We start from the raw sequence: 12,705 nt of genomic DNA, 5'->3' as shown, positions 1-12,705 counted from the left end.
AAAGACTACTTTCACTAGCATAATTTCATCCACTGGGATTTTGCAAGAACCATGTCTAGAAGTGAAACAACATTATCTTTCTCATTTGTAGACTGAAGTGATGGATTTAGTACAGATTCTCCTCAGTAAAACTATTCCTTTCTGGTACAGGTAGCCAGATTTAATACTAATCACTTCCTGGTCAGTACTTCTATATTTGTTGGTGTCTGAAAACTTTCATAATAATCACATTGCTTCATGATCCTGTTGACAGCAGTCTTGTACATCAGAGAAGTCAATATGATATTATCTTTGTCATTTCTTAGTTGTTGGATTGTAGTGGTTAATCCTGGGACTTGTTTGGGATGGTTTTACTGGCTATTTATGTGTATTTCAACATATTTTTGTTTCTCCCCCCCACCCACAACAGGCAGCTGATTTCAGAGAAGGGAATTTTATTAGGAAAGAATTACAGATTTTATGTTATTTTTTAAACTTTATAAAATTAATGTATTTATATTTTGGATTTAGGTTGGAATTCAAGTACAGCAGTTGGTTCCCATCAGTAAAACCACTTCAGCTCACTCAGCAGTACAATCTGGACACTTGCCTGGTGGATCACATTCAGTTATTGATCTTTTTCATGTTCAGAAAGCAAAAAAGTGCTCAGAAGAAGAACATAAGGAAGGTCAGTAAGCTTTGTACTTCGCATGTGTGATAACAATCAGTTCTGAAGGGCTCCGACATAGGTTACCTTTTGGAGTAGAAAATGTTACAAATAAAACTTTGCATAGGATTATTCTGACCTTTTTAAAAGTTAGTAGTAACAAAGGATACTTTGAAATGGAAAGTCTTATAGTTATGCTAAATATTTTATAAACTGTTTAGCAAATAAAACTGGAAATTAACTTCATTGTATCTTGAATCTTCAGATATTATATGATCATTCTGTATTTTGTTTTCATACGTATAGTATTTGTGGCTGCTATGGACCTTGAAATATCTTCTGATTCAAGAACTTGCACTTTTCTTCCATCTCGTGGTAGTCATCTTCCATCTGGTCTCAATTCTAATGTTAACAATGCTGAGTCTGCTGTCAAATGGAATGGCGTACATTCTCCTATCAGTGTAAAATCCAGGCTTAATTTGAGTATTGAGGTTCCATCTGCTTCCCAGGTAAAATATAAAGATATAAAGCATCTGCAGTGTATTGTAATAACTTGGGATTGTTTGTCTGTCTTGGGTAGAACAAAAAAAGGCTACACTGTTTTTTTTTGTTTTTTTTTTTTTTTTTTACTAAAAAGAGCTCTAGTAGAGTACAGTGCGTGGCAGTAAGGAACTGTTACTGATGCAAAACTATGTTGCCTTAGTAAAATGATTTTTTTAAAAGCAGTCCATTTATAGGCTAACCCACAAAAGATTGTATTTATGCAAAGGAAAGAAATTTAATTTTCCAGTATCTTTTTTCCTTTCCATCACTTGCCAAAGGATTGCAATGGAGCAAGAATGGAAAAGATGCCAGGGTTGAAATACTAAAAACCATTATGTTCCACCTTTCACAACCAACTACCAGAGCCTCATTACAAAAAACACAGAATAAACTTTGGGAAAACTTCTGTCAGACAAGTTAGACACATGCTATAGTTCATGTTCAGTGTTTCTATGATTGTGATAGGATGCAGACTTGTAAATTGCCTTGTCTTATGTTAGCTCTTTAAAATTATTTCTGATTAGCTTAATCACTGATGAGTGGCTCAAGAAGAATTAGCTCAAGTACTTTGTGTCATTTTCATGAAGACTGAATTTTTTAATGTTTTCTGTCTTTATGGCAGCAATATTCTTTGCCACAGATGCCAATAAATGATAATCAGTAAGTCTTCTCTACATGAATTCTTAAAGTCATGTGTTCTATACCAGTCTATAAATTACACTATAAATCTGTCTTCCAGCTTTAGTCAGTGAGAAGGAAGTGAACAGCAACTAGTCTTACACTACCTTGTATACTTCTGCAATGGCTGTGCTCTAAGTTTCTGCCTAAAAGAATGTCAAACTTGTGTTACAGATTTAGTTACTCATCTTCCTATGTTTTTTCTAATGTTCTTCAAATAAGATGAATGCTGAGATGCACACTTAACATTTGTACAGGATATCGCCTTTTAGATGAGAGGAGGACATCTCTATTTAAGTAAAATGTTTCTGTGGGGCTTGGTTGTTTGTTTTTTTTTTTGTATTGTAACCAAAGAAGAGCCTCCTTATTTCCACCCCACGTTACTCAATCAGACATCTGTTACATGTGTCTGCTGTGAGGAAGCTGCACTGAATTTTGTAGGTATTTTAGGTACAATCAGATTTACATGTTTTTCTGTAAAAATCTGTAACTTAAGTCTGTAAAAGCATTTGTTTATGTTCTGTTAACAGCTTTTCCAAATATTTGCACATTTTTCAAAGCAAATTATGGTTTTGCCAGAAAACTTTTTTTTGTATAATGCAGTGCCTACGTTTTAGATCCTAAGCTAGCTGAGGATCTAAAAGCAACTTGAGTGGATAATGTGAAGCTCCTCCGTACGCTCAGATTCTGCTGTAGGAGGAATATGTATGAACAAATGAAAAATGCCCTAGTTGTGCAGTAGAATTCCTACAACTTTGGTGGCTTATGGCACAATCTGCTCATCTTTCTTTCTGCTTTATAACCATATTATAATATGGAATATAATATGTAATTCAGTATAGGGAAGGAATGGTAAGAGTTAGTCTCATACTGTATTTTGTGTGGTGTGTGCTAGGAACGCTACAGGAAGATATATTTACAGCCAGCATTCCAGAAAATGGTCATAGAAGTGGTTATGTAGCATATTTTAAATGAGAGAACACAAACAGAATGTAGAAGAATAGCTGAAGAGATTAATAATACAGGCAGCTTTCTTGAAAACCCCTCAATACTATAAGCCAAGTAGCTTTTCACATACATTTGTAGTTCTCTGTAAATCCAGAATCTGGTCATAAAACCCAAATTTTCTTCTTAAAGGTCAAAGATAAAGTTTTCTAAAACTGCCATGGAGTCTTATTTAGGAGAACTTACAGGCAAACACTGGCATTTATCCACATAGTTTCACTCAAGTTTTACTTGTGAGAAAACTGATGCTGTAGATTTACTTGTCAGTTATATTCATTATGTCACTTGTGCAGCTGTCATTGCTTACAGCAACTTTTAGGCACTGAGGGGTCGTTTCAGTTGTTTCAAGTCCATAATTGATGGTAAGTAGCAATTACAGCAGGCAAAAATTTGAATCTGAGGCTTATTTCATTATCAAAATCTATGACAAGAGCCTGACAGTATGCAAACATACAGAATACCATTAAAGTAAATCAATAACATGTATCCTAGAACTCTGTAAAAAAAAAGGAATAATAAAGTGCTTTATTGCTTTATATCAGACATCAATTTACTATTCATAACAACATGTTGCCTGTGTAATTTGAACTCAGAATTTGGGTTTCAGTGTCACAAGGTAGTTGTCGAGGAAACCTTACATATTTGTGATTGCAATTTGTGATGAGACCACTGAGCACTGTGGAAAGATACAACTGAGCATTTATATTTACTGAACTACTTTCTTAAACCTTATTTTTATATCTTGCTGCTGCAGAGTGTAACTGTCAGGTTGCTAAGTATGTTTGCATACACAGATTAAAATGATTAATATTTTTCTAAAATTCGAAAACTGTAGAATTAATTTTTTACTAAAATTAACCCTGTTATACATTCCTCAGAAAAATCTAAAAGCTTTTATATATTTGTAGCTAGATAAGTCCGTGCTAGAAGCCCTGCCACCTGATCTCAGAGAACAAGTAGAGCAAATATACACCATTCAGCAAGGAGAGAGTTACGGAGACAACAGAAAAGAGCCAGTAAATGGATGTAACACAGCACTTCTGTCACAACCAGTTGGAACAGTGCTTTTACAAATTCCACAGCTCCAAGAACCAAATACCAATATGGGAATTAATGTAATAGCCTTGCCAGCTTTCTCACAGGTAGGATGTTTGCATTGTATCAATTAACATCAAGTTTCCACCTACAGGGATAGTTAACAGCTTTTTCTTGAGACAGCATTAACTAGAATCTGTGACTTGCCAAAATGATTTATGGTCCTTTAACACCTTTAAAAAGTCTGCTTTCAAATGTTACTTGATGCATCACAGACATAGTATGATAGTATTTATTAAAGATTTATAGTCATCAGCATGCCTGTGTTTTTGCTGTTGCCTGATGTAAAACCTCCTCATTTACACTTTGATTTGCAATCCGGTGTGTAAACAGTCTTTTTTCTGCATTGCAGCTGAGTTACACTGCACCGTAAGTCTGAAGCAGTCCTAAAATCTGCTTAGCTAGTCACAGGAGACTCACTCTGTTTAAGTGGATGTTTTGATGGTGTAAAGCCAGCTTCTGCTCGCTTCTGTGGATGTGATTGTTTATAAGACTTAACTGGGAGAAAGGCAGGCATGGCTAAAGATTGTGCATATCTCCAGAATTTTTTAATGTGCTTGTATACAGCAGGTCCAGGATGAGGAAAGTGTGAAGTTGTTTCTCAAAGTAGGGGCCTGAAGCAGGAGCACATAGCAGTAGTGATGCTTCTAATGATATTCTACCCTTCAATCCAAGATAGTGCCAAACAAATGTAGGGTAAAAATTAATTTAAAGATCAAAGATTGGGTTACTCAGCGATACAATACCTTGCATATGCATTATTTAAATTAGAGCAGTATTTTGATTTGTCTGATTTCTATTTACTGTACTATTGCTCCATTGTTCTCAAACAAACTGATACCACTTAATCAGATTTAGAGATATTTGTTGCTGTTTCTAAGGCATAATGCTGACACAGAATCCAGAGAAAATTAGAAATTCCTGACCCAGTGAACAGTAGTTAATGCACAATTGTTATTTCTGGTACTAAAATTTCTTCTCCTTGATTCAAGTTCTCTGGCTAGAAACCAGTTGTGTCAGTTTTTATTCCTGAACTGCAAAGTTGGGTTTCCTCTGTGGAGATGATGTGCAAATGTGTATGAACTCTCCACACCCCTGTTTTAAAATATGTAGTTGCGTTCATTCATAGGCAAGAGTTTATCTTGGACTTGTGTGTTAAATTATGTTCCACACTTGTTTTACCACTCAGCACTCCTTTTCAGGGTGAATTTTAACTGCACAAGGCTTTCTATAAAAATTGTATTTTGTTAGTGTTTCTGCTTTATCTGTCAGTTAGGTAGTTGAGGATTGTTGTGTTTTTACTATAGCATTACTCCTTGAAATTGTCTTAAAAATACTTAATCTACATACTCATGCACTGGTTTTCTTGTCTCTTATCTCCTAATGTACTTTGTGACTGTTACTGGATCCAAAAATGTTGGCTTAGCAGAGCGGCCTTTCTGTTTGAAGATGCAGTTCAGGAAGAATTGACTACTTCCTATTTATTTGCCAGGGATATCCGTACTGTCTACTTTAGAATGCCTTATGCTTGTACTCCAGATTTTTCTCTTGAAATCCATTCAGCTTTATTGGCAAAAAGAAAGCTCTAAGATTTACAATTTTCATTTTATGAGTTAGGTCCAAGTTTAATACCTAGGGTAATGTTGTTCAATAGCTTCCTTACGTTTGGCAGGAAAAAAAAATGCTAAAACCAGTTCATTAATACGGGAGGATTTTTTTCTGTGATAAAATCAAACATGAACTTAATTCCAAAATACCATCTTGGTCTGAATATAGTTTGACAGGGTTTTTTATTGTTAAAGTCTTTGTGGGAGTGTATATTGTATGAGTGCACACAAACATTTGAGATTACTTTCTTCCAAATGATGCAGTCAACTAAGCAGTAATAGGTTTCAGGTATAGAAACACTGCAAGCCACTCCAAATTGAGTGCTTTAGCTGTATCAACTCAGCAAATGTAAATGATACCCTCCCATCTTTTTATAGCTTAATTAGGTTTGGTTTTCAACCCTTCATTCCTTTTGACTGAACTATGGTTTTATGCCAGGTGCCAAATTAATTGGGTGATAGTGATTTATTCATTAGAAAACATGTGGAAAATATCCTTTGTTGGATAAGGTTCTCCCATAGAAAGCATTCAGATAAATTGCATTAATTTCCATCAGCTGCTGAAGAAATCTTAACATTTAGAAGAGCTGTGTATCTCTGTAGCAGTTGAATCCTGTAAAAGCATGGGATGCAAGAAGTAAAGATTACAGTTGCTTAGAAACTAATGACATTTGTAGTAGTGGAATTAATTATTGGTGGCAAATTTGCACCTCATATTATATTGTTATAACATGGTTCCTTCTCAGGAAATTTATACAGCACGTCAAAAATACTGATAGCTGTGTGCTGAGGTAGTACATGAATTTATAAAATCAAGATTCTCCATATGTTTCTCCATTGCCATGTGAAAGGAATGTTAGCACACTCCGGCTGTACACTAAATTACACAAAACTCCGATTAATTAGTGTTGAATTCATACAAACTTGACTGATGGCTCTTCCAATTGAATTTTTACATATTACACTTTCAGAGGGCAGTGATAGAGGGAATAACAGAAACATGGCCAGTTCCCTGTTCTGCTTTATTTCTGCATAAATTATTAAGTGGTGTATACAAAAAACACTGCTAATTGAGGGCCTCCCAAGTTCCTGACTCTCCACTGCTTAGCTAGAGAACAGTAACCTTTTTAGAATCGTTTTATTAAGTAAGATTTATATTTAAAAAATAACTTAAGCCTCTGGACTTAATTGGCTGTGTTCCACCACAATCCTTTGTTCTGTACAGATTGAGGTCAGAGTTGTTCCCATTTCCTCTTTTAATTAGTGCACATTTTGAGTGGTGAAAAATTTGTGTTGACACATGGAGTTTGAAAAGTGGAAAAAATGTGCTAAATGGATGAGTTTTACCTGTGGGAGCGAGCATGTTCATGTTTATTATCTGTGTGATTCAAACATCATATGTGCAAATAGCACAGCCTACCTTCCTAATGTATCATATGTGGTTTAGTTCAAAAAAAAAGATCAAATATGTACTTAAAATAAGAGACAATTTGTACTATCTATGCATACCGACATACAATAAATAGAGTATCTGAGGTAATGGCAGAAATTGTATTGTGCCCTTAGAATAGCAATAGTAATTTTGAATAAATTTTGTTGTTGTTGTTTGTGCACATCTCTGTATTCTACCACTGAAATAAAGGGCACTCTAACACTAGGCAGATTTAATCCTTAAAATTATAGGTTTGCCTTTATTAATTGAGATTTAGCAGAATATAAGCTGAAAACACTGTCCAGTAATACCAGGAAACTCAGAATACAAGACTAGTCTGTCACAAATTTGCTACTTGAGACGCACAGTGAGGGCAGATAACCAGTAATACATGAAATTATATTTTGTGTGTATGGCAATTGGCAGCAAATTATTTCTTGTCTAGAATTCAAGCCCCTAGAACAGTTGGAAAGGACTGCGTTTTTATCAGTTAAACAAGGGATGGACAACTAGGAGGAAGAAACTAAATCCTTTCAAGCTAGTTCAAAATATGAGGTAGCTGGACTTGCCTTTCTTGTCCTTAAAGAAGTGAGACTGTTTCCAGTGATGTTCTGTTCGAGGAGGTTAGCAGCTTTCAGGAAACAGAAGTAATCAAAAGAATAAGAGGGGCAAAAGTCTGATTGTCACAGTGCTTGAGTTCGGAAATTTGAAGGTAGTGTTCTCTGAGTTAGGCTTAATTGTGCTGTTAATGTAGCTGTACTGTAGATCAGTAGGTGAATAAAGATAGTGGTAAATGAAGTGGGTGAATAAAGATGCTTAGTGAATTATAGACCCATAAACAGTAATTCTCAAAAATAATAAATGTAGAGTAGTATCAAGTGGAACATTTTATGGTTTTTACAAGCTAAAATACATGAAGAAAACATATAACATATTTTACAGTGTTTCTCTTATATCTCTTTTATTTTTGCTTGGCATAAAATTGACCCTTCTCATGTAAGTGATCTAGAGGAAAGCAAGCAGTGTTGCTCACTGGTGAAATAATCAAATGAATCTTCTGTTACTGTTCAGGTGGACCCTGAGGTTTTTGCTGCACTACCTGCTGAGTTGCAAGCAGAGCTGAGAGATGCATATGATCAAAGGCAAAAGCAATCAGAGCAGCAACCTGCTAACACTTTTGGTGAGTATGTATAGTTGTATAGGAGTTGCTTACTATTCAAAGACAGTTATGCAACTCTAAATAACAAACTGGAAAAATATAACACAAGCTTCTATGAAGATGCTGTGTTCAATCAAATTTCTTTCTTTATTTTTGACAGACTGTCAGTTACAACCAGCTGCGGTCTCATTTTGCAAACAGATGCCAAGCTTTACTTAAATGGGTAATTAATTCAATTCATGGGGACTGTGGCACTAAACCTAACGCATGTCCATATGTTAGCAGTATGGAATCTAAACTTGATATGTCGTGTAATTTAAGTATTGCATCTTCAGTACCTAAGTTAGTTAAATTATGTTCAGATAGCATTCTCATGGTTCCCTGAACCCCATAACGCTGGTATGGGTTTCAGACAATTAGAGATACGATACATCTCACCATATGTCTGATAGTCAGGTGTTTTTACTCTGATCTGATCACACAGGCCTCCTTTTTATAATCAGTAGAAAGAAATAAGATTTCTTCCCCATGAATGTGCTTCACTGTAAAATAAGTTGGAAATGTCATTGGGTTCATTGCCAGTAAATACTGTGTTATTATAATCAAACCTTGATTTCATAGTCAGTGGACTAATGCAGATATGCATTAGTCATATGATGGAGTGAGAGTGATTTCCTTGGTAAACTGTTACAAAAGCAGTTTGGGGGAGTTTCACTGCTCGTTTTGCTGATAACCACTGGTGGGAAGTCTTAGCGGATGTCTAGGTGGAACAGTGCTCTGACTGAGGCAAAGCAATTTGTCCTGTAGGCTTCAGATTTCACCATCTGCTCATACTCAAGCACTGCAATGGTTGATATTAAAAGGCTTATGAATAGTTGAGTATCCTCTGGGTACACTAATGTCCAGCAGTGCTTTTCAAATACTTAAGACCAATTCCCATATCTGGAATGGCATGTGAGTGTGAAAGTTGCTTTATCTAGGTTATGTTCTCCAAATTGATCCATAGATTTTTGTGGAAGATACAGAGTCCTCCTTCCAATGGAAAAATACTAAATTTTAAATGTTACCAACCACTGACTGTTCCTTTGGTTTTCAGTGGCAAAAAATCCTTTCTTAAACCTGAAGAATACAACAATGAAAAATAAGAAAAAAAGCAGGAAAAAAAATCCAGTCAGTCCTGTAAAAAAGATTCAGAGTCCTTTGAAAAACAGACTCATTGGTAGCCCTGCAAAAAACATGCCAGCTGCAACTGGAAGCCCACAGAAGCTAATAGATGGTTTCTTGAAACAAGAAGGAACAGCTGCTCAGGTAATTTTAACACTAACAGCTTTCAGTAAAGCCATGTCTGTTTCTTTGGACTTAGTCCATGTTCACAAATGCAGCTTCTTTACTGGAATCTTTACTTGTTGCTTATCTATGTATAAATATGGTGTTAAGATATTTGTCAGGCTGACCATTATCAACTTTTATGTTTGTAACAGTCAGAAGCAGTTCCATCAACTTCAGATTCTTCAGGCCCATCAGCTGTGCAGACTGAACAACAGCCTGGTTCGTTTAGGCCACAAGCACCCAACCTAGCTGGAGCTGTTGAATTCAATGATGTAAAGACATTGTTGAGAGAATGGATTACAACTATTTCAGGTATGGGGTGTCACGCTAGTGGTGATCTTGCAGGCATCACAAAGAAAACTATTTTTGTAGTAGGCTTTTTGTACTTTATTCCTTCACTCTTCCTTCCACTGGTTATTTTTCACAGTAATCTTGAAGTCTTACTGCCTTGCAGTCCTGGAGTGACTTGATTCTTCCTGCTTCCTTGTTATTCTGGTTTTTTTCACCAGTTCCTGTTTCTTAACAGCATGAAAATTCACCTGCTCTCTCTTCAACCTGTTTGTTAGGCTCTTATGCCTTGATGTTACTTGTGTGGGAGGTTTTCCCTATTTTATCCAACATGTTCCAACCACTAAGATGAAAGCTGTTGAAATGGACTTTTTTTTTTTCTTACAGAGGTGTCATTTTAGAGGCAAAGCAATGCAGGTTTTGGCTGTTCTGGTTGTGGTTGGGTTTTATTATCCAGACTAACTGCTGGAAAGATTTCTGGAATAAAGTGCAGAAGTGTCACACCGTTGCTAAATTGTGATTTGAGCTTTAACATTATATTAAAACAACCAGCAACACCCTCATGTCTGAAGAAATCTGACCCTTCGTATTCTGGACATAACTGTTCTCCTAAAAGTTTCAAAACAGCCACTCCATTTTAAATTCCTACTTCTTTTCCCTTTGGTTAATGTTAGCTTGGCCGTCATTTGTTCTTACTGAAGAAAAAGAAGAGTTCAAGAGACACATATTTCAGGACCTTGCAGCCCTTTTATGTATACCGCTGGTGATGCTGGGGGGAGGTATGGGGATAATAGCAATTGTCAGATTGGCCCCTGGTGTGCTAACACTGCAGAATTTCTTTCATTTATATTCCATTTATTCTGTGAAAGTATACTTAAAGTTACCTTTTTATTACAGATCCTATGGAAGAAGACATTCTACAGGTTGTTAAGTATTGTACTGATCTAATAGAAGAGAAAGATCTGGAAAAGTTGGATCTGGTTGTAAAGTACATGAAAAGGTAGCTCAATTGCTAGTATTTGCGACACTTACTTAGACCATTTTTGTTAGAATGTATGCACTGACTGCTTCACTGTGAGGCCACAAGACCATGAGAATTCCATTATGAGTGTAGATGGTTTAAGTTTAAATTTTATTCAAGAACAGGAGTGGGGAGAAGAGTTGGGCTGTTAAAACAGGTAATTTGTGAAAAATTAAGAGTGGCGTTTAACAGTATTTGCTACAGCGTCTGTTGTAGACAAAGGATATAGGTTTTGTCAGCATTATCCCTTCATCCTGTATTCATTCATTTTTCGTGGCACTGTCTCGCTCATACCTTCATTTCATCTGATTTTGTTCTCCTGCTGTATCCAGATCCTGTCTCACCTCCAACCTATTAAATCCATTTTTATTACTTAGTTACTGTGCTCCTGTTACTCTTTTGATGAGTCAGGAGGCCGAGGTTCCATTTATGATGTGCTTACTGACTGATACATAACCATGGATCTCAGCTTTCCGTGTCTTATATCTGGAAAATATTTATTTCACAGAATTAACACCCAAAAGACTACAGCAGTGTAAAAGCTTCACTATAATTTTGTATGATGATTTTGATGTCTTTAGGCCTCAAGAAATGCAAAACACATAGTGCAGTTAACTGTTTTGTTGAATGCTGCATAGTCAGTTGTTCACAAAGCTCCTCAGAAAGCGGCATTGTCCAGTCCTGGTCCCTGTATGTGGTGGTTGCACCAGTGGCAGTGTCTCTCTCCAAAGCCTGGTGACAAGCATAGGGCAGGGGATCAGGAGTTGGATGATGCATGTTGTCCCTGACATAATAAGGCCTTCCAAAGCTGTAAGTGTAGAACCCCCTGCTCTCTGTAACAGTGATCTAGAAAGGATTTTGAGAGTACAGAGCTGCTTCATTTCCCTTGAGAATTTCCTTAATTGGCTTCCAGTAGTAGTGCAGTGCTAGAGGTAACGCAGCTGTCTGTTGGCCTCCATGATTTGTTTCCGGTCTTAGCAATAAATACAATATAGAGACCTTTACCAAGGTGAAATCAAAATACCATTCACAGTGAACTGCTGTGATCTTGTTTTCCAGTGTGAAGACTAAAACTTACTGTAAAAAGGACAGGTTCTTTAACAGTAATTTTTGTCCTCTTGTTCCTTTTTCTCCTTCAGGTTAATGCAGTCATCTGTGGAATCGGTTTGGAATATGGCATTTGACTTCATTCTTGACAATGTTCAGGTAGTTTTACAACAAACTTACGGAAGCACATTAAAAGTTATCTGAACTTGTAGTAAAGAGCTTGTGAGAGCCTGGAGCTCTCTGCTAGCTGTGCCATAAGTGCTTGTGAGGTATTTGCAAAGTGCATGATAGTAATGCCCTGAGTTTTTATAATTTCAGATTTCTTTTTAAACAACAAAGTGTTTTGTACATTTCTTTTCAGAAAGTGCCAAATTTGTCAGTATTGCATGTAAATAATTGTGTTAAAATTCTTTTATTGTAGTATAGAATCTATTTACAAAATGTTTGTTTATAAAGTTTTATGGATTTTTACAGTGAAGTGTTTACAGTTGTTTAATAAAGAACTGTATGTATATTTTTGTACTGATTCTATTTTGTGATGCTTTGATATGTAGCTAACCTCTTGTATTAAAGCCACAGCTTTGATTCATTTCACACAGTTCTACATACACAATGCCACTGTCTCAACATGCATAGGAGATTGCTGTACACTCACCTGGCTGCTGCTTCTTTCTTCTCCAGAAGCTAAGGGAAGAATATAAGCTCATTTTCAGACTCATCCTTCAAAGACAGAAGCCGGTGTGGCCCAGCCACTCCCAAAGCACACATGGTGTGTGCGGAAGTGTTAAGTGCTCTCTGAGCTCTCTCTATTTTGGTGTGCTTGTTACCTCTGGAGCCAGGTGCTCGGGAAGGGAG

General features: G+C 36.3%; 1 protein-coding gene across 14 annotated transcripts in view; it reads left to right on the top strand.

The window, feature by feature from the left end:
• REV1 (REV1 DNA directed polymerase) overlaps window positions 1–12,364 on the top strand; it is a 60,459-nt gene extending 48,095 nt beyond the window's left edge. For 12 of the 14 annotated variants that reach the window (XM_080612145.1, XM_080612153.1, XM_080612152.1 and 9 more), the window contains 8 exons: window positions 511–667; window positions 953–1,155; window positions 3,781–4,014; window positions 8,078–8,186; window positions 9,262–9,473; window positions 9,647–9,806; window positions 10,680–10,782; window positions 11,943–12,364. In XM_080612145.1, the coding sequence (XP_080468271.1) occupies window positions 511–667; window positions 953–1,155; window positions 3,781–4,014; window positions 8,078–8,186; window positions 9,262–9,473; window positions 9,647–9,806; window positions 10,680–10,782; window positions 11,943–12,054 (1,290 nt within the window). In that variant the 3' untranslated portion in view covers window positions 12,055–12,364. Of the gene's footprint in view, window positions 1–510; window positions 668–952; window positions 1,156–3,780; window positions 4,015–8,077; window positions 8,187–8,325; window positions 8,389–9,261; window positions 9,474–9,646; window positions 9,807–10,679; window positions 10,783–11,942 lie in introns of those variants that run through there. The other 2 variants (XM_080612154.1, XM_080612155.1) reach the window with 2 other exon arrangements.
• Window positions 12,365–12,705: the final 341 nt, after the last annotated feature.

This window comes from Psittacula echo (genome assembly GCF_963264785.1).
Source record: "Psittacula echo genome assembly, chromosome: 3".
Taxonomy (NCBI): Eukaryota; Metazoa; Chordata; class Aves; order Psittaciformes; family Psittacidae; genus Psittacula; species Psittacula echo.
This window is presented reverse-complemented; position numbering and strand designations above follow the sequence as displayed.